Source organism: Phacochoerus africanus, chromosome 12, assembly GCF_016906955.1.
Source record: "Phacochoerus africanus isolate WHEZ1 chromosome 12, ROS_Pafr_v1, whole genome shotgun sequence".
NCBI lineage: Eukaryota > Metazoa > Chordata > Mammalia > Artiodactyla > Suidae > Phacochoerus > Phacochoerus africanus.
In genome coordinates, this window is record NC_062555.1 from 13,176,173 (window position 1) to 13,198,786 (window position 22,614).

At 40.7% G+C, this 22,614-nt stretch overlaps 1 protein-coding gene across 4 annotated transcripts in view; it reads right to left on the reverse strand.

Moving 5' to 3' along the window:
• The window catches only part of GPATCH2 (G-patch domain containing 2), a 176,725-nt gene that overhangs the window by 30,606 nt on the left and 123,505 nt on the right, over nt 1-22,614 (reverse strand). For 2 of the 4 annotated variants that reach the window (XM_047755620.1, XM_047755621.1), the window contains exon 8: nt 16,867-16,937. In XM_047755620.1, the coding sequence (XP_047611576.1) occupies nt 16,867-16,937 (71 nt within the window). Of the gene's footprint in view, nt 1-15,033; nt 15,262-16,866; nt 16,938-20,923; nt 21,865-22,614 lie in introns of those variants that run through there. The other 2 variants (XM_047755622.1, XM_047755623.1) reach the window with 2 other exon arrangements.

The following is a 22,614-nucleotide window of genomic DNA, read 5'->3' on the forward strand; positions in this document are numbered from 1 at the left end:
CTTCCAGAGGAATCAACTAGAGAATCAACCTTGTGCAAAACAAAGAACAGAAAAGCACTAACTTCAGGTTTTATAGGGACCCGTAAAAATATACTTATTTTATAGACTTAAAACTAAATGAACTGAATGAGAACTGAAACTAAGGAGACAGTATGGTATTGAATGGCCCTATGCTTCAATGTACATACAGCACAGCTAGCTAAAAATGGAGAGAAAATGAAGACCATACAGGAAAAACACAATGAATGTGCTGACTGTCCTAAAGGTATTAGCAGAGAAATAATTTCCTTCAAATTGAAGGAGTGGGAGAGGGATGAGAAGGGCAAAGTGGTCCTAGCTTACTTCAGTATTGCTCAGAGGGGGGAACTGCCTGCAAGCAGCCCTCCACCCTGCAAAAGGCGCGGGGACAAAGCAGTTACACAAAAACATTAATGCAGATGCAATTATTACAAAAAATTAATCTTCATAAAAATCAGCGGTATACTAGAGGGTGACAGAAGAGGAAACAGAAAAGTAGGGAGAGAAAGATACATCTGCTTATCTTAAAAATTGAAAAAAAAAAAGGCCAATAGAAGGATAACCCATAAATAGAAAAAAGTAATAGTACCTGTATTGGGGGGATAAGTGGCAAGGATTGAGTATCGTTAGACTTCTTTGAAAATAACTTCCTGAGGAGATTTGATTGTGGAAGCTTTAACTATGTTTGTATTATTATGAAACAAAATTAAATGTTTTTAAAAAGTAGTCTGTGAAAATTAAAATGACACAAATATACCTTACTATGGATTGATATATCTACACTTAGAGAAACTATTTCACGTGACTTTAAAACACAAGAATTTGACCACACATTCCTAGTGAAATATACACTCAGTACAAAAAGGAGAGAAAAAGGGAAAAAAAAACCCCTAAACTATTTTCAGGCATTGTTTTATTAGTGGTCATAATGGTAGAGGGATTCTGAGACTATTCGGTGGGTACGGTGGGATCAGTTAAAAGAGCAATTATCATGGTGTCACCAGAGGTTACATTTTTAACGTTAAAAGTGGACAGATGAAAATCAACGACGGTAAATAAAAAAAAATAAAGTCTTGAATCTGAACTGGAACTATCAGTACCAACATGCTAACACGTTAAAAAGAATTCTGTCATTTTGCTAGAAAGGGAGAAATAATGACACCCCTCATACCCAGATCGTGGCTTCTAAAAGCATTTTCCAGTCAATGGGACCGCATGTTTTAAGACACCGGCTGATTCTTGGTCTAGGCCAGGAGAGGTCCAGGAAGGTCTTGAACACTAAACACACCAGAAGGCAAGGAAGAAAGCAAACACTAGAGGCAAGGAAACAGACTCAGGAACCAATTTAAATAATCTCCCGTTGCCCCCAAATGGGCCAGTTTTAACTTTGATTAGGATAATAACGAATGGATGGATGGAAACACATCACATGAGTTAAAAAAATAAAAAATAAAAACAATAGAATTTCACTGGTCACCTCTGAGAAGTGTAAAGAATCAATACATTTTGAAAACGGGTAACTAAAGAGAAAGGATCGAGTATTTATCTTGCTTTTCTTGCATGATCCATACCTCAGAGTCATCAAGTATTTGAAGGCGCTCAGTTTTAAACAGAAGAAATCCAATCAATGAACCAAAGGGAGGTGACAGAATTAACGCATCACCGCTCCCGTCACTCTTAATGAATGAATTTGGGCAACGATCCATCTGTTGGTAAGGCACAGAAAGACGTGGGAAGGAGACAAAAGCACACACCACCACCTCCGGAACAGTTTTACCAAAACCAAACCAAACCAAGCCAAAACTGAATTTGAATCGAATCAACTCTGTAGCTTGCAACACCCACTGCGGAAAACACAAAAGACAGGGAAATATGTTCCATGACACCCTGGGGATAACATCATCAACATTCCTCAGATGTGGGAACCTTTATAGGACAAACAACATGACTTCTTCAAACAAAACATTTCAAGGAAAAAACAAAGGGGGAGGCGGGCTTTTAAATCGGGAACTTGATTCATACACACACACACATGCATATTTATCAACCAATTGTAACAGACAGATCTCATTTGGATCCCACTTCAAACAATGTGTAAGACGAGATCACGAAATAACTGGCAACACGGGTATCAACTATTCCTATATGTAGCTACACATATACATATACATGCATATATATTAACGAATTACTGCTTTTAGAATAGATGGGATAACGCGATACTGTACTTTTTTAAAAAGACGCTGTTTTGTTTTTGTTTTTAAATAGAAATATACTGATACAGTTCAGTCAAAATAAGATACAGATGAATCAAAGTCGGCCACATATAATTATCTAAGCCAGCTGGTAGATACATTAAGTTTATAGTTTTCCGTGTTTCTGCTTCTGATGAGAGTTTCCATAATAAAATATTGTTAAAAACTGTTTTCACCATCCTGACATTGCAAATGAAAAGGCATCTTTTCAACTCTTAAGATTGCCAGTGTGAAGTCATGATAGGTTTTTCATATCTTGGTTAGCCTCTCCATAATTTTTAAGTGATCAAACCTGAAATTAAATGAAGTTATCCATGAAGTCTATGTCATCTCATCTGTATACACCCCTGGACTATAACTTGATATAAAAAGATTACAGAAATCCCTATCTGGGGTTTATTGTCCTTAGAAAGGATAATGCATAGTTTTTATTCCATCTTTCTAATTAGTAATTTAAGCATATGTTCAGCATTTAACTCTAAATGTTTGCCTTTTCCCCAAGCTCGAAGACAGCTGTCCAAGATTTGAATGCCAGAAAACATTTAAATATCAACATCTGTTGAATTATGTTAATTTAGTATAATATAATTGGGCATGAGTTGGAATTGATCGGAAGTATATGAAGTAAACAAAAGGTAAATTCCCCAAAATATCTCAGTATATAAACAAATCACTACGGAGTGATGAAAAGATATTTCTACAGAGAAAGGGCAAGGAAAAATACTGATTATAAAGAAACTGATGCTTTTAAAACCAGTTCTAACTCTATGGGGTATTATTTTGTGATACTGGAATTTATTTTTAAATAATGGCTTATAAGTGAAAGGAAATTAAAATGAGCTGAACCAAGTGACAGTTAAGAGTTTAATGTCTGAATATATTTATAAACTAAGGGAAATAGTAAAACGTTCTAATCACTTGCATATGCATCACATTTTTTAGATGGCAAATGATTCCTATTACATTATCCACAGTTACGTACCTTAAAATTCAAGAGCTGTTGTCATTTCTGTTCCACAAGCATAAAATAGTATTTTAAATTGTTCCCATGTGGCAGATGGATTTACTAGGTTTATTCTGGGGATTGGAGGTACACTGATGGTCTGGCTTACTGGACTGCCAATTTAAAATATTAGTTTTTGCAGTGAGTGTTTTCCTAACAAGTTAGGAAAGCTTGTTGTTTGGGGGAGCACTCTGGCACACACACACACACTGGATGAAGAGCTCTCCAAAGGTCCTGGTAATGAAGTTCTAATGCAGCAGCAGAAGCGGCCTGCGGGGAGTGCCATCCCCATTTCCTAGGGAAGCATCTGGGAGTGAAAGGTTAGTTCTGGGTCCACCCTAGTTAATCACAGGACCAAGCTGCAGAGGGCAGACTGTGAAACAGACATCGGTCCTTAAGGAAGGGAACTTCAGACGACAAATTTATTTCAGCCACAGGACACTGGAACAGCTCTCATAGGCTGACTCGGCTCCATTCTCAGTGACCATGGCCAGATTCAACCGCTGTTCCAGAGGTGGGAGGCTGTGTATACGTTCAGCTATATGGAAATATCTGGTCCATCTATCAGATTTCAAGAGAACAGGGCAAGAGTAATGAATGTTTCACCAGGGAGTAATTCTTTAATTTATTTACCACACACGGGACACAACATTTATTGCAAATGGCAAGTCCCTTTTTGTTCTGTGTGGGTTATTCACATTCAACTGAAAAGCTGTCTCTCAAAATTCAAATTGGCTGATACTTTTATTTAGTGTAATAACTGTTTAAAATAGTTATAGTCACTAATTTAGAACTTTGGCAAGGAAGTTTAAAATTTCAGGATGCCAAAAGGATAGGAGGCAGAAGACAGTCTGAGAATGAAATAAGGTGGAATACATAGTCTTTCTTTTCCCCCCTAAGAGCTCTGACGGAGATGTACACCAAATTTAATGTTTCCTTTTTTTTCTGTATATATATATACATATGAATTGAAATATAGTTGATTTAAACAAATGAGTTAGTTTCTGGTGTACAGTGAAGTGACTCAGTTATACATGTATATAGGTACACATGTGTTCCTATTCTTTTCCATTATGTTCTATTACAAGATGCTGAATACAGTTCCCTAGGCTATACAGTAGAACCCTGCAGCTTATCTACTTTATATATAATTGTTTGCATACATTCTAATTAAAGGGAATATGTGGATATTTCCTAATTGTTAATTCACACAGATGAATGAATTAAAATAATCTAAAATATACTTTTCTGTGTGGAGAGTTGAGTAAACTTTTAGAACAATAAGATTTAATTGCTAATTTTAGGTTTGGAAAGGAAAAATGATAAAGGACTATAAGTTTTATTTATTTATTCGTTTATCTCCCTTATTTTATTTTTTTGGTTGTGCCCACGGCATGTGGAACTTCCTGGACCAGGGACTGAACCTGTGCAAGAGTGGCGACCCCAGGTGCTGCAGTGACAAGGCCAGATCCTTAACCCACTGAGAGGCCAGGGACTGAGTGCACATCCTCAGGGACACTCTGTTGGGTTCTTAACCCGCTGAGCCAAAACAGGAACTCTGAAGTGTTGTTTTTGTTTTGTTTTGTTTTGTTTTTAATTAGTATGGCAATGCAGACTCAAGCCATTATTTTATAATATAAAGTAATATAAAATTTGGAGTGACTTGCTTTAAAATATGGTGCTGAATCATTCGTTTTAATGTGACAAAGGAGCATTCATTTTGAATTAGATTTTAAATTTACTAACACAGGATAGGTAATTCTCATTTTAAATAATTAAAATGAAGCATCGCTTACTTTTGCAGCTACATTTAATTTTGTGGATACATTTCTGTGAAAAGCAACACTAACCAAATATAGTCCGTGTCATTAACCAGTATTCTAATGAACAGTTATCCCAATTTATTAACAGCTGCTCAAAAATGTACTAATTAATAGTTTCATTTATTTTTGGCAAACCTGCAAAATGACAAATAGTTTTGTATCTGTAGCAAATTAGGTCTCCTTCCCAAATAACAGATGACACTATGGGGAAGACTGAGCAAACCGAATCCTTAAACATCTTTGGATGTTTAGGAGATCAAATAGGGAACAGCTGTAATTCTGTTTGTTACATCTGCAACAAAATGCAGTGACTTGCATCACATATGCAGGCAAATGTGCTCTGTATTAATGTAAATAGGAATGCTCTTCCTAACCTGATGGGAGAAAGCGGATATGCGTGCATGTGTGTGCGTGCGCGCGCGCGCGCGTGTGTGTGTGTGTGTGTGTGTGCGTGTGTGCAAGAATGCGATGGGACTTATGCTGATTCTCGGATTAACTCTACTGCCATTTTTTTTCTTTTTCGAACTAGATTCTTTTTGTTACTAATCAGGCAAGAAGGTGACAGCAAAAGAGAAAGAGTTAATCTTTTCCTCGTCTTCACTATTAATTGATAACATAAGAACTTAGAACACACAGTATCTAGGGATTATCAAATCATTTGGCGCTAAGTAGGAGAACAATGTAATGCTTCTGAGAACCAAGTGGAAGTGAATTAACAAACGTGAAATATATTTTAAAATATGAAGTAGAATTTTAATAATATTGGCAATAAAAATGTTTTTATTTGATTTCAGATCACACCACAGATGGCTGGCTAGTTGAGCCTTGGTGCTTCATAAGAGTAAATGTAAATGGCAAAAATCACGTAAATAGAGAAACAGGGCAAGTTAAAAAAACCCCAAAAGTGACTAGACTGAGTTCCCAGTGCTACACAGCAGGATCCCACTGCTAATGCATCCTGAAGGCAACATTCTGCATCTATTTACCCCAAGTGCCCAGTCCCTCCCACTCCCTCCCCTTCCCCCTTAGCAACCACAAGTCTATTCTCCAAGTACATGAGTTTCTTTTCTGTGGAAAGGTTCCTTTGTGCCTTATATTACATTCCAGATGTAAGTGATATCATATGGTATTTGTCTTTCTCTTTCTGACTTACTTCACTCAGGATGAGAGTCTCTAGTTCCATCCATGTTGCTGCAAATGGCATTATGTTGTTCTTTTTTATGGCTGAGTAGTATTCCAGTCTAGTTACTTATGACGAAACACATAATGTGAGAAAAAAGAATGTATACATGTAAGTGTAACTGGGTCACCATGCTGTATAGTAGAAAAAAATGTATATAAATAAATGATGATAAATAAACCCCAAAAGATGCCAGATCTGAAAGGAAAGGCCCTGACATGATCTACTATTAATCTTTGGGTATGGATTCTTAGAACAATAAAGACTAATCACACAAAGCGTATTTTAAAAAAGCAGGATCTTTTCAAGAATGGTACATCACTTAGCATCAGGCATTGTTTCATATGTGTCTTGCAGACTTTTGATCGAGAAGCCTATATTGAACTTTCTGGTATTAACCAAAGGTTATGATATGAGAAACGATGTGAAATTATTTCATTGTAATTTTAAACAAGGTGAAGTAAGACGAAAAGATTTTCTAATTTCGAGAAGTATAAAATTACATATACTAAAGTAAAAAATAAAAGGTTTGACTATCAAGTCTGAAATGTAAAAGAAAGACACAGGTTAAAGAGTAAACCTAGATCTCACTAGTATTTTTATAAAACATTTAGGTGCTTTGTCTCAGTGTTGGGCTGAGTGTGTGTGTGCACGCGCGCGTGTGTGTGTCCCACTGTGGGTAATAGCCTATTACATGCAACCATCACTCAAAAACCATGGCTGTTACTTATTAAATATTGATAGTGACAGGTAGTATGTTGTGGTATTTAAAAATAATTGTATATGCTTTCGTGCATTTATTTATTGAAAGAGTTTTGTGTTTGCCTAAGTTTCATTTATGTTTTCAAAGGTTTTAAGGTTTATTAAAATGGGTGAATGGCATGAACAAACTCTAGACACAAATGTGATGCTAGGGGAGAGATAATACACAGTAAAGATGAAACTTCGTAGCAGGAAAATGGACAAACAACACTGAAGAAATGGAAGAATGACTAGAAAATAAAAACCCCACAGTCTAATCAAACAGAAGTATCCGATGGGAATAATCAGTAAGATATAAACGTAGAAATGTAAGTCAGGAAACGTGTAACTTCAAACACTGCAACATAAACTCTTGGGGGAACACATCAAATGAATATATGAGGGTGATGTTATGATGAAAAATTGTCACGCCTCTCAATATCTGACCCAGCTACTCTATGATAAAGGCTTCCCATAGGGATGAAGAATGAACCAACGAACTGAAAGGAAGGTGTGTAAGACCAGTGTCCCTTAAATCAATTACATCAAATTATACCTCTGTTAACAATCAGTGTTTCAATTAGTTTACTGTTACAGAACCAGCCAAAAGTTTGATTGCAGGATCCACAAAGTATCATACCATAAAAGAAGGCAAATGCTAATTGTGTTTACAATAAGCGTATGAACAAATATAATGCATTACTATTTCATGAGTAACTCTCTGGCTGTGATGGAATGGTGTGTAGTGACGAGCACGCTTGCTGGTAACTGGAGCCTGGGAGGAGATGTGAGCAGAATGAGAAGCCAGTTAGGAGCCCAAAGCAATGCCGCCCTTTGAGGAGGAGGTGCAAGTACAGGAAACGTTAGAACACAAAGCCTGTTACTGATGAGCACAACTGCGGACAGAACAGGCTGAAATCACTGCAGCGGGTTAGGTGATTAAGTTGCTACCTCCTTGGTACTACTGGACATAAAAACGGTGGGAGACTAGGAAAAAAGACAATCCCCGCCCTCGTTGACTTACAGAGCCTAGATGAACATTAAAGTGGGGGTGGCAAAAGGAAAAGAGAGAAATGCCATCAATTAGACACCCAGAAACCTGCCAAACTGCATTATAGTTAGGGGCGTTGGTGACCATGTCCCTGAAACCCTCAGTGGAGAGCTTGGAACCCACCGCCCCTCCAGGGAGCTGAGGGTGAAATGAGCCTCGTTCCCAAGGCTGAGCTGTACATGCACAGCCCTTTACTCACTGCGGGTGTCAGTGAAGAATGCCCCCCTTAAGAGCAGGCTGTCGTCACGCACCTCCAAAATCTCGGCTTTGAGTCATTAACAGCAGACCGCTTATGCATTTATCTTTTCTTACCTGCCTGGTATGTTCTGGGAGTAAATGGTCCTAAAATTTACTGATCAGATGCATGACAGTTTCCTTCTCTAATCTTTACATTTTTCCACCCGAGGAGAAAGGGAAGTGCAGTCACTCACCCAAAAGGGGTAAGAAAAGTCAAGACAATATTAAAAATACTGAGGAAGAAAATGGCTCTCAAGGGAGGAACGCGGAAAAACGCATAGAGATGGAGAACATGAAGACTTTTCATCTTGCGCTAATAAACGTGTGACACAATTTTCATGAGCAAATCTGATCACTCTGTGTTATTTTACCTGCACAGGTTGTCCCATGCCTAAAACAACAGATCGCCTCCGAGAGACAAGAAAATATACCACATCCACCACACCAGACACGGAGGACACAGGAAAGGAGTGCTGAAAGAAGTAAGGTGCGCTCTAAAAAGGCAATGCATTAAAGAATCTTTTTTAAATCAAGAAAAGATTTGGGATATATCATTAATAAACCTGTTCAGGAATCTTTAAAAACAATAATGCAGAAAAGTTAAAAAAAAAAACAAAAAACAAAAAACCCAAAACCTGGAGGATCAGGGGAGGGCGCTCCAACATCCAAATAATAGGAGAACAGAGAGAACAGCAACCATGGAAACTAAAGGCACTGGAGCGGTGCCTTCGCGATGTGGAGGTGAAATGGTTTTCATACCAGAATTCAGCTTCCAGCTACATCAATCAATGTGAGACCAGATAGAATAAAGACTTTTTCAGAGATGCAGAGTCTCACAAACGTAACCCCTCCCATTCATTCTCAGAAAGCTCAGGAAAAACCACGCTTATGCGATGCAGGGAAAATGAAATTCCACAGAGGAGAGAGATGAGGAAAGCCCCGGGAGGATACGTGAGGAGAGACCCCAGGGCATCACAGGTGCAGCAGGTCCGGGCAGCACACTGTCCAGAAGGGATCTGAAAAATGGGGGGCTCCAAGAAGGGTGCCACCAAGAAAGGGAACAGAGCGGGAGTGACAGTTCTGTGTACAGATGGGCTGGGCACTGAGAAATCAAATGAAAAACAGAAAAGTCATGCACCCAGGAATATAGGCCTAATTATACTGATGTACTAATTATACTATAGGCCTAATTATACTGATGCCAGCAATGTACATTGATTCGGTCTAATATTATGATACAACCATGCGGAAGAAAGAAAGAAATGCAGATCTGGGTGTGTGCACACAGGCCACACAGCAGGCAGTCAATAGGTAAGGCTAAACCAAACCCTTCCAGAAACAGGAATACGAACAGGCACCTTCGGTCAGCGCTGGAAGAAATGGCTAAACGAATTCAGTCATTTTCTTTAGATTGGAATTAGAGAGTGGGAAAAGCAGGGCTGAGGCCAGCTGTACTTCACTGTGCCTTTCCGAATGATCTGACATTCTCAATTATGTTCATGAGAAATATAATAAAGAAGAAAATGGAACAAGTGCTTAGGAAGCGCACAGGTGGAAATGACAGTATCGTACCTGCAGTAACAAGGGAACATCTGAACGCTTACAGTTTAAAGGCTTCACAGGCATTAACTCATACAGTCCTTTACGGCAATGTTACCAGCTCAGTGTTACTATTTTCCTCATAGATCAGTTAACGGAGGGACAGAGAGGCTACGGATTTGGCTCAGGATCACCTCCAGCTGGTAAGTGGTGAAACTGGGCTCTGCAGCCAGGTACTCTGATTGCAGAGGCTGCACACAGAGGCCAAGATCGGGACTCAATCAGTGCACTCGGCTACCGGAGATTCCATTTCAAATTCATTCTTCAACAGCGTATGCTGCCAATATTTAGGTCCTATGTGTCAAGCATCGTTTGGGGAGCTGGGCATCCACAATGAGTAAAGCAAAGATTTTGCCCTCATGAAACTTAAAGGTGATGGAGACGAGAAGGAAGGCACAGAAAGCAGTGCTGGTGGAGTGTGGGCTTTTCTGACATGGGCTCTAAGGAAATGGGGGAACAAGTCACATGGCCAGTTTCAGGAAGAGTGTTCTAGGCAGAGGGACTACAAGTGGAAGGGCCCTGAGATGCAGGCAGGGTCGGTGTGTTGGAGAAACAGGAAAGAAGCCACTGTGCCTGGAGCAGGTGAGGTCAAGTGGGAGGAGATAAGGTCAGGGAGGAACCACAGAAGGGCAGGGATGGACCACACATGGCCCAGTGGGCAAGACAAAGACTTTGGCTCTTTCTCTGAATGAAACAGAAAGTCACTGAAAATCTTACTTTTAAAAAAAATTTCTTTTTAAAGATCTTTATGGAGGTGTGGTTGACATAAGCAAAAGTATACAATTTCCTAAGTTTGGACTTAGGTACACATGTGGCAAACCATCCCCATAACCAAGATAATGAAGACACTCATCACCTCATCAGGTCCTTGTCTTTTTGCTTTGTTTTCTTTGCCTTTTCTAGGGCCACACCTGCAGCACATGGAGGTTCCCAGGCTAGGGGTCTAATCAGAGCTGTAGCCGCCGGCCTACGCCAGAGCCACAGCAACATGGGATCCGAGCCACGTCTGCAACCTATACTACAGCTCATGGCAATGCCGGATCCTTAACCCACTGAACAAGGCCAGGGATCGAACCTGCAACCTCATGATTCCTAGTCCGATTCGTTAACCACTGAGCCACCACGGGAACTCCAACAGGTCCTTGTCTTTTATTACAAAAGTTTTTTGGGAGTGCCCACTGCATGCTTAAGTTCCCAGGTTGGGGATCAAACCTGCACCACAACAGTGAGTGGAGCCACAGCAGTGGCAATGCCAGGTCCTTAACCCACTGAGCCACCAGGAAACTCTACCCCGCTATTTTTTTTTTTCACCCCCACAGCTCCTTGGTAATCTTTCCTTCCAGTTCCTCCCTGGCCCCCATTCTGTGCCCATGCAAAAATCGGTTTCTGGTTACCATACTTTAGTGTGCTGCGTGGAATGAGGTATAGATCAAAGTTCATGTCTGTAAATGGATATTTGATTGCTCCAGTACCATTTGTTGAAAACTCGATTTTTTTTTCCACTGGAGTACCTTTGTACTGTGTCAAAAATCAATTGTCTGTGTATGTGTGTATTTCTTTGATTTTTTTTTTCCTCCTATCTTAGCACCAAGAGCACACTTTCCTGCTTACCATAGCTTTGTAATTAAGTCCCGGAGTCAGGGAGCGTTAAACTTTCCCTTTTTAAGTCCTTTGCATTTCCATGTGAATTTTAGCATTTGCTTGTCAATTTCTTCAAAATATCCTCATGGGATTTTTGTGTGGACTGTACGGAATCTATCGATAAATTTTGGGAGAACTGACACCTTAAGAATATTGAGTCTCGGAGTTGCCATGATGGCACAGTGGTTAACACATCTGACTAGGAACCATGAGGTTGCGGGTTCGGTCCCTAGCCTTGCTCAGTGGGTTAAGAATACAGTGTTGCCGTGAGCTGTGGTGTAGGTCACAGACACGGCTAGAATCCCGCGTTGCTGTGGCTCTGGCGTAGGCCGGTGGCTACAACTCCGATTGGACCCCTGGCCTGGGAACCTCCATATGCCGCGGGAGTGGCCCTAGAAAAGGCAAAAAAAAAAAAAAACAAAACAACAACAACAAAAGAAGAATATTGAGTCTCCTGACCCAGGAACAAGGTGTGCATTTCCAGTGATGTGGCTTTTCTTTCATTTCTCTCAGCAACTTTTTCATGCCTCAAAAAATACGGTGAAATGCTTAGGGATACATCTGAAAAAACATCTGTAAGACTTACACAATGGAAACTATAAAACACCACGGAGAAAACCTGAGAAGGACTTAAATTTTTGGTTCTTAATTATCTGTTCTGGAGTTCCTGTCATGGCCCAGCAGTTAACAAACCCTGCTGGTGTCCATGAGGATGTGGGTTCGATCCCTGGCCTCACTCAGTGGGTTAAGGATCTGGCGTTGCCATGAGCTGTGGTATAGGTCGCAGATGCGGCTCAGAGGCCACGTTGCTGTGGCTGCGGTGTAGGCCGGCAGGTACAACTCCGATTCGACCCCAAGCCTGAGAACCTCCATATGCTGCAAGACCCGCCCCCCCCCCACATTATGTGTTCTATTTTTTGCTTCCTATTGTTATGATCTTCTTCTACCTCCTTTAATTAGTATTTATAATGCCCATTACAAATTTTTATCTTGTTTGTTCTACCACTTCTGCCTCTGTTGGAATCTGTAATCCAAATCGACTGTTTTTCTTTGGAAAATGCTACCCTCCTCCGATGTCTTATTATCTTATCCAAGCCGGCGATGCCGTGGAAGAGGCCGGCCTCCTCTGTCAGCCCCGTGCAGTGCAACTGGAGGTGAATGAACCTTAACTTAGACCGCAGAGGCCCGGGCACCAGAAAACCACAATAGCACACCCCTCTCCACCAACTAACTCTTCTGTCAGGAAAACACTCCCTGTCGTTCTCAGGGAAAATCAGGGCTGTGTTCCTCCAGCTCTGTGGTTTGTAGGGGGCAGGTGAGGACGTGATAATTTGTCACCTCATCCCACCAAGCTTTCCAGGCTCCTCACAGACGCAGCACGGTGAACTAGCTGCCCTGACTCTATTCAGAAAAACGCTTAGATCAGAGGTCCGAGTCTCTGGGTCAGGGGCAGATGTCCTTTGTTCCAAGGCCATGGCCGGTGACAGGCTGGCAGAGAATTCCAAAGGTTCTCACATCTCACTCTCCCGTATCCAGGCTGAACTGCTTCCTGCCTCAGGTCAAAGCACAGGAGCACATCCCGTCCGCTCCCACCTCACAAGCCCAAGTTCAAGACAGCAGCCCCCCCACCACCCTTAATACAGGGACTGCTGGTAGTTTTCTGCACATTTTCTCTTTCTCAATTCCTCCTGTGTTGATCGTGGAAGAGAGAAGCAGTAACCTTACACTTTCGAATCAGTCATCTTACAGTTCAGGAGCTTGACTGGAACACCAACTGAGACCAAGTTTCTTTTCTTTTCTTTTCTTTTTTTTTTTGTCTTTTTGCCATTTCTTGGGCCGCTCCCGCGGCATATGGAGGTTCCCAGGCTAGGGGTCCAATCGGAGCTGTAGCCGCCGGCCTACACCACAGCCACAGCAACGCGGGATCCGAGCCGCGTCTGTGACCTACACCACAGCTCACGGCAACGCCAGATCCTTAACCCACTGAGCGAGGGCAGGGACCAAACCCGCAACCTCACGGTTCCTAGTCGGATTCGTTAACCACTGCGCCACGACGGGAACGCCCCAAGTTTCTAACATAAAAATTCAAGTAGTAAAGTTTCCTCTGATTAACCTCTAACTGCAACCCACAAGTTTCGATAGTATCATGAGGACTTTTCAACACGAATTATTTTAAAATGTATTTTTAACTCCAGACTTTTAAAAAATTATCTTTTTGTAAATGATTTCTCTTGATCACATTCGAGGAATATGCTCTTTAAGATACATATTCATTAAAATTGTTGATACCAGCTTTGGCCTGGCAAGAGGTCATTTTTATAAGTATTCCATCTTTATCTTTGAGAGGAAAATGCTTATACCTTCGTTTGGAGGCAAGGGTTTATATAATGTCATTAAATTGTTAGTTTTCTGTTATGCAACTTTTGTGATGGCTTAAACTATGAAGAGTATGAAAGCTATGAGAGTTCCCTGGTGGTCTCATGATTAGGACTCAGGGCTTTCACTGCTGCAGCCAGGGTTCAATCCCCGGTCTGGGACCTGAGATCCCACATCAAGCTGCTGCATGCTGCCCCCCCCCACATGCTCCCCCACCCCGGCCACCCACCAACAAAAGAAAGTATATTTAAGTGGTAGTAGCACAATGATAGCGAATTAGTGGATCTCTCCATACGTTGCTATTAATATTTGCTTTATACACTTTTGAAGCTATTTTATTGCGTATACATAATAGTAAGATCAATGGCCTTTTGGGTAGCTTGAATCTGTTACCACTGAATAATGATTAAGGCTTTTGCTCTGAAGTCAGTTTGTCTGGTAAGAGCTCTCTTTTACAGTATGTCTGGCATATACTGTCCCATCCTTTCGTTTTCCATGTTTCTTTGCTATTATTTCAGGTTTTGTTTCTTATAAAGCACGCGTAGCTGGATTTTGAAAGAAAAGCCAAATGTGCTTAGTTTTGCTTTTAATTGACAAATGTACTCCCTATTTATGTTAATTACTGATGTATGGATTTGATTCAACATCTAACTTTTGTTTTCTCGGTGTCCCCTTTTCTCTATGCTTCCCTCCCCCTTTCTTGACTTTTAAATGGATTTTGGGGGGTAATGTTTTATTCCATTCAACCCCAAACACACCAACTGGCTGGATTTACACTATCCATTTCCTTTGATTTAGCAGTTATTTTTGATATTTTACCATGAATGCTTAATATAGTCTTAATGAGCATCAATCTCTTAGTCGATTGACCAATGAGGTTAAACACCCCCAACAACTCACGAGGACCTTGGGTTGGATTTTAGCAGTCATCACCAACACGGGCAATTTAACATGCTGCTGCTGTTGTCCGGTATTTTAGGGTGTCTTTTGAGAAGTCCTATGAATTATACATTTATAGTTGTCAATTTATATAAACAATGTTGGGGTTTTTTTTTAAATTTACTGAAATCTTTAACAGTTTATTAACTCAGTATTCATTACCTTAGATGTTTCTGGGGAGATCCTTTTCTTAAAATGCATCCTTTAAAAATTCTTCTAGCAAAGGTCTGTTAGTAGTAAAACTGCCTAGTTTTTGAAAATCTTCAACTGGTTTTACTTCATCTTTAATACGAAGGATGTTTCTCAAGGTACATAGTTCTAGGTGGACAATGTAATTTCATCCCGTACTCTGAAGATATGGCCACTGCTTCCTGGTTTCATTGGTGCTGCGCAGGAATCTGAGGATATACAGCTATCATTCCTCTGTAGTAATTTATCCTTTATTCTAGTTGGTATTCATTATTTTTTATGTATCTATAGATTTATAACTGTCACCCGTTTTGGGGATTCTTAGCCAGCACCTCTCCAACATCATGTTTTTTGCAGCTTTTCTACACTATCCTCCACTCAAGGCCTCTAATTCAGTATATCTGAGATCTTTTCCGTGTCTCTTGACCACGCTTTCACTTTTCCATCTCCTTATGTTTTTATGTTCCATGCCGGCCTACTCCTTCAGAGGTATCTCCATTTCACTAATTATCTCTTCAACAGTCATGCTTCTCATTTGTAACAATTACATGTTTTTGATTCAGTTCTGCCTGATCAATTCCACTAGTGATCTGTTACCTGCTCATTTTATTTCTATAAACATGTCATCCACAGTTATTTATAATCTGTATAAAATTTATATAACCTATCCTTTATAATTTCAGGATCTGACATTCTTAGGGGTAACTATATTAGTTTTATGCTGATTATCACTGATGGTCAACTTTTTTATTTTATTTTTTGTCTTTTCTGGGGCCACACCTGCAGCATATGGAAGTTCCCAGGCTAGGGGTCTAATCTAATCAGAGCTGTAGCCGCTGGCCTATGCCACAGCCACAGCAACGCTGGATCCTTAACCCACTGAGCAAGGCCAGGGATCAAACCTGCAACCTCATGGTTCCTAGTCGGATTCGCTAACCACTGAGCCATGACAGGAACTCCGTGATGGTCAACTTATTATGTTTGACAATTTTTGTCTAAATTAGACGTGTTAGATAGGATTTATGTCAGCTCTGGCAGATGCCTAGCTCAGTTGGGCTTAGTTTGCACAACGTGGTACTTAGAAGTTACATCGCTTAATTGGGAACGCTAAACACAGTGGCTAGCACACTAACGATGGGAAGCCAGGAGATGCAAGCGTGGCTCCCGAAATCAGTTCTCTTGTTAAAAATTGAATATTGTAAATCCCCAGGCAGTAGTTCTGATCAATATTTTGACTGCCATTTTCACCTAAAGAAAAATGAAGTCTTTGGAAACACCACATGCAAAATCTAGAAATATACTGTCTACAACAATAACCTGGGGCAAATTCTTTCTACTAAAGATAAAAAACAACTCAGCAATATAAGCCGAGTAAGAACCAAAAAGCACCTTTAAAAAAGGCTGTATTTTCTATATACCTATTTATATATTATTAGAATAAATATACATGTTGCTCTTTCATAAAGTCTAAGTACCATTCAAGTTTTGGGGAAAGATAAATTCTATTTTTAATAATTAAACAATAAAATAATTATTCTAAATCCAGATTTCATATTCATCAGTTATTGGAGGCAGTTATTTTTCTTCTAAAAATTCATTTTTAAATTTTTTATCAGATGTAAAAAATACAAATAAAACAGTACCTTTCCACACATTGGTAATAATCCTGAAATAGATTCTGATAAACAATTACAGACAATATTTAAAGCTGGCACTTTAGAACCAAAGGCACCCCAACTATAGCTCACCATATTCATACTGGTATGAAAACAGGATTTAATGCTCAGAATGAAAAGTGATTCTGAATTGCTTACCTGCTGGCTGTTTTCACAGAACAGTTTTTCTTGTGTCCTCTTTCAGCGCGGGTATCTCTCAGAAGCTGATGCTAGAAAAAGTGTTAAGACAAAGGTGCAGAAACAAAAATCTTTTCATTACGTTATTTTGTTAAGTAGAAAAGCATTCTTCTCATTCAAAGGGACACTATTTGTCCCCCTGCATTACCTTTTTCTTTTCTTTTCTCTTTTTAACGGGTTTCTCTTAAAACAAAGACAACTACTTTTGCTAAAGATACTAGTGACGCTCTTTGAAAAATGTTAGCAAGAGTTGCCAGGGTTTCTCAGACAGCTCACCTGCTCTTACAGTCATTTAATTTAGAGTCTACAGCTGGAGTTCTAGAACTCCATTCTAATACTGCTTCTCTGGAGCAGTCCTAGTTAAAGTAACGTAACCTCTCTTATCAAATACTTCCACCACTGCATTTTATGAATGCAATGAATTTTTTGAGGCTTTGTCACCTACGATGACATAAAAAAAATCTAATATTTTCTCTGTACATACTGGGCTAACGTGGTAAAGAAGTGCACTTAAAATATTCTTTTTTCAAAGAAATTATTGGCTTGGAAATATGTAATTAGAAAAAAAATATATTTGTCCTCAAAATGCCTCACCATCCACTTCCCTTCACACTTGCTTTACCCTAACTGAAAAGAAAAAAAAAAAAAAAGTCAATACTTTTTACCATGCGTACACTCAAACTGTAGTTTATTTATGCAGAAAGATGACTATGTGAAAGAATGGGCTAAAAATAAGTTTTACAGCATATTACAAATGAACCCTGATAAAAACAGAAATCTTGGAAGCAACAGTGCAGGAGAGATCTGGGGTTCGAGTCTCAGCGGTCACCAGTACCTAGCAAGTCCCTAGGTTTTAAAGACAGGTCTACCATCTACAAGCTGTGTAATGCCTCTTTTAGTCCCGGGCTCCACTTGGAAAGTGGAGATACGAATATCTACACCTGTAAGGCTGCGGTGAGTGTTAAATACGATAAACCAGGCAAAGCTCTTAGCACTATGACCAGAACATAGAAAGTGTTGAGTAATGGTTCTAATGCTACAATTATGATTGTAACTCATGAGCTTGGTAGTCAGTGGATACTGTCCGACCAGTATCAGTATCTTTTACTGAAATGCCTGCTTTCAACTATTTACCAGCATCATTTTGAATCAAGCACTAGCTGCATGTGGCCAACTTTCAGAAGGAGTTAGAACTTCATTAGGTCACGAAGAAAAGTCTTCCGTAAATAAGTATACCTTCAATTTCTCTTCGGTATCTCCTTTCCATCCCTACTGCCAGCATCCAGACCATTGCTTTCCCTCTCCTGCGGCCTCCCTGCCTCTAGCCTTGCTCCCACCGACTCCACTCTCCTCTGTGCAGCCAGGAATTCTGCAACTAGATCTGATCACCTTCTTCTCTGCAGATAAACCCCCAAGTCTTGTACGAGGCTCTCATAAACTTTCATAACTGGGTTATGTTTCTCAACTCATAATTTAGTATGCTTCTATCTTCAGCCTCCCCTCTGCACTTCTACATGATCTGTTTCAGCCACTCGCAACTTTTCAGTTTGGCACACGGACCACATTCCTGCTCACCTCTGGCCCTTTGCTTCAGTGATGGTTGAAAGCATCTCCAAGGTCCAGCCCAGTGTCTGGGACATTTTCAGTGCTCAATAAATATTTGTTGAATGAATGAATGAATGAATGAGTGAGATAGAGAAAATAGGAAATAAGATCTAGTATCTGATATGTAGCTGAAGCCACATTTCATTGTTACTACCCATAGAAAAGAGCAGCAGTTTACCTTAAGTCCATTAATCTGAAAGTGTTTCAATTTAGAAACACTTCGTACCATGAAAAATAAATCGTCTCTGAAAATAAAAGAAACGTAATTACTTTGGCATTTCTAATTCTGGTGCCTTGGTAAAAAAAACATATACAAACCAACATTTGTGACACAGATAGCTGGAGGTGACAGGATAAAATCTCTATCACTACCTTCAACTAATAGGAGTAAGTTAACTAGCTTTTCTAATCTTCAGGTAAAAGATAGATACGTGAACACTATTCCTGATAATATGTGTGTTAAAACAGTTCAAACGAAGAACTCAAAAAAATCCCGAACATAATGTGCTGCAGCAAGAAAAGAATTCTGCGGATTAGTTGTAAAAAATGCATCTATAGGGAGTTCCCTTGGTGGCTCAGCAGTAATGAACCTGACTAGGATCCATGAAGATGTGGGTTTGATCCCTGGCCCCGCTAGGTGGGTAAAGGATCCAGTGTTGCAGTGAGCTGTGGTGTAGGTCGCAGATGTGGCTTGGATCAGGTGTGGCTGAGGTGTAGACTGGCAGCTGCAGCTCCGATTTGACCCCTAGCTTGGGAAAGTCCTCATGCCATGGGTGCAGGCCCCCCACCCAAAAGCAACTACAATGACCAAAGTAAAGATTAGGTTGTACCTATTGGTCTGGATAGTTCTTAGGCCACGACCTGCATGAACTTAAATGAGACAGCAACTTCTCTGAATTCTGATGTTAAAGCTCCTTTTATTAGATTCACATGAGAATTTATTTTCTTCCTCAGTTGTATCGTTTTGATGGGCTTTGTATATAGAAAGAGACAAATACTGGAATTATTAAGGCACTGATGTGAAAAAGTCATCACAAAACTATATGACCTTATCAATAAAATTATGTCTAGGTGTAGTTCTGCACATTTAAACTCAAGCTCAGGGAATTCCCTATTGTGGCTCAGAGGATTAAGAACCCGACTCGTATTCACAAGGATGTGGTTTTGATTCCTGGCCCTGCTCAGTAGGTTAAGGATCAGGTGTTGCCGTGAACTGTGGTAGGTCACAGGCGCAGCTCGGATCTGTCATTGCTGTGGCTGTGGCATAGGCCCGCAGCTGCAGCTCTGATTCGACCCCTAGCCTAGAAATTTCCATATGCTGTGGGTGTGGCCCTAAAAAAAAAAAAAGATAAAGAAAATCAAGCTCAGAAAAAAAAAAAATACATATATAGACTCATCTCTGGGTCATGAATCTAACAAGTTAAATGGGACTCTAGATCTTTGACGGATAAAAAAAATTAATTCAGAGTGTTATTTAAATAGAAAATATCTATTTGTATTTGAAAGAGTCTCAACATGTGTCTGGTCTGCCCCAAAGAACAAAAAAAGAGTGGTGGGGGGTCAGGTCAGAGATTCATATGATAAAAGACGCGAGAATTCTGGAGATCTGCTCTGATAAGCAAGAGCAGCTCAGCAGGTTTTAAGAAATTCTTCATTTCTCTTCCTGCTAACTTTTTTCTGTTTCCTTGGAGTCCTATCAGTGTCACAAGTGAGGTCAATTTCCAGGGTTCTGACTCAACAGTGTCAACTCTGATTCATAACAGAACTTCTGAATATGGTGCGAAGTGCTTCTTACCTTCCAACTCTCAGATTGCTGGACTTAGGCCAAACGGAGGTACAATTCCCTTATTAGTGACCTGCAGGTGTATATTAAAAAATGACTCGCGTGAGAATGACATTAACATCCACAAACACAAACCTAGCACAACGGGAGGCTTACGAAAGGTACACAATCTTACAAACTGCTGAGTGGCACCAGGAAGAGACGTGTTCCATGCAGACATGGTTCTTCCTGTGACAGAACAGAGGAGGGAGCTGAGAACTTCCGTGGCTGCTCGTGAGATTTTTAAAAGAGTATTAAAAGTTTCAAGTTCTGAACACAGGAGGAAGAGGCAAAAGGGTGGAATTCTCGCCCCACAGCCGGCCTCTCTTCGCCCCTGGTGTTCAGAAGGCATTCAAGCTCGAGGGCGCTTCTAGGAGCCAGCCATTCTGCAGGGCTCTCCTCACACGTCCGCGGGAGAATTTCAAGTCTCGGCACACTTGGCCTCTGTGTCCTCACCTTCAAAGGAGAACGGAGGAGTGTATCTAAACGACCATCTGCGATACTGGGAAACTCAGTCGAAATGTCAAACCATCAGATGTTCAAGCGAGTGACTCCTCAGAAGTAAAAAAGACACACACTCAGCAGCGAGGCTTCTCGGGGCTGCTCCCCTGGCCTTCCCTCCCCTCTGATCAACTCTCCCATCTCTCTCCTGTGGCCTCTCGGGTGCCCTCTCCGCGGGGTCCTCCCACGTTACCCACACACTGTGATGACTGCTTTCCTGCCCCAGGTTATAACCACCTCGGAGGAAAAGCGACGCTGTTTTAAAAAAATACCTCGCTTCGCCGAAACAGAGGGTACCTGAGATCTATGATAACGGCTGAGGGACAAGAGCCATTTACTAAATGCGTAAAAGAGAAGTGACAGACATGCGTGGTGTACATGGAAAAGGGACTGGCACTTAAGAACAGAGAGAGGGTTCACAAGACGGGGAAAGGAGTGAGGCTGGAACTTCAAAAGAAGGGGTTAACATGATCGTTTCTTTAGGTTGAGAGGTTGGTACGGGGAAGTAGAGTCATTCATTCAACAATATATTGAAGGACTGAGTCTTCGTCACGGTCTTACATCTTATCACTTGCACCTAAGCTTAGCCAACAGTTTACCGTGTTAGAGTTAGGTCTCAGATGAAATAAGAAATTTTTATCCTGCAAAACATGACTAGTTTGTATGTGTGTATGTGTACACACGCATATGTGCCCCTGTTCGTTATTCACGGAGTCTATATTTGCGAATTCACTTATGCGCTGAAACTTCTTTGTCACACCAACAACAATACTGCTGGTGCTCTTGCAGTCATCAGCAGACACGCACAGACCGCTGGGAATCTGAATCCCCCATAGCGTGTGTCCTCAGCTGAGGGGTGACAAGGCCATGCCTGTCTTCTGGTTTCAGCTCTCGTACTGTGGTCCATTCAGTGCTAGGTTTCTTTGCATTTTTGTGTTCTTGTTCTATCTTTGTTGTTGACAACAGCCCCCAAGCAGAGTGCTGAACTGATGATGTCTAGTGTTCCCGGGTGCAAGGAGGTCGTGATAGGCCTTTGAGAGAAAATATGTGTATTAGATAAACTCCCTTCAGGCGTAAGTTATGGTGCGGCTGGCCCTGAGCTCGATGTTAACAAATCAATAATATGCAGTAAGTAGGGAGTTCCCGTCGTGGCGCAGTGGTTAACGAATCCGACTAGGAACCATGAGGTTGCGGGTTCGGTCCCTGCCCCTGCTCAGTGGGTTAACGATCCGGCGTTGCCGTAAGCTGTGGTGTAGGTGGCAGACGCGGCTCGGATCCCGCGTTGCTGTGGCTCTGGCGTAGGCCGGTGGCTACAGCTCCGATTCGACCCCTAGCCTGGGAACCTCCATATGCCGTGGGAGCGGCCCAAAGAAATAGCAAAAAGACAAAAAAAAAAAAAAAAATGCAGTAAGTAAGGTGTCTTGAAACAGAAAGAGACGTCTAACAAGGATGTGGATCGGTCAGTTAACGAAACTTGTGACCAGAGGCTCTGAGGAACCTACCCCTGTATTTTTCCTGGGACCGCTGTTCCAGTATTTTCTATCTTAACGTTCGTATCAACTTTCTAGAACATAGCTATTACAAACAATAAGCACCAACGGTACTTGTTCATTAACAACCTATCTAATCAAGATAAAAATCTGAAATGGTATATCCAGGTTTAAGCAAAAGGCTGATTTAAAAACAAACCAACCTGTCGAAATGATTTAGAAATTTAAAAAATTGGTCAGCTTCCTTCTCTATATGTTATTAGCAATTTCTTAATTTTTAACTGCAGGAAA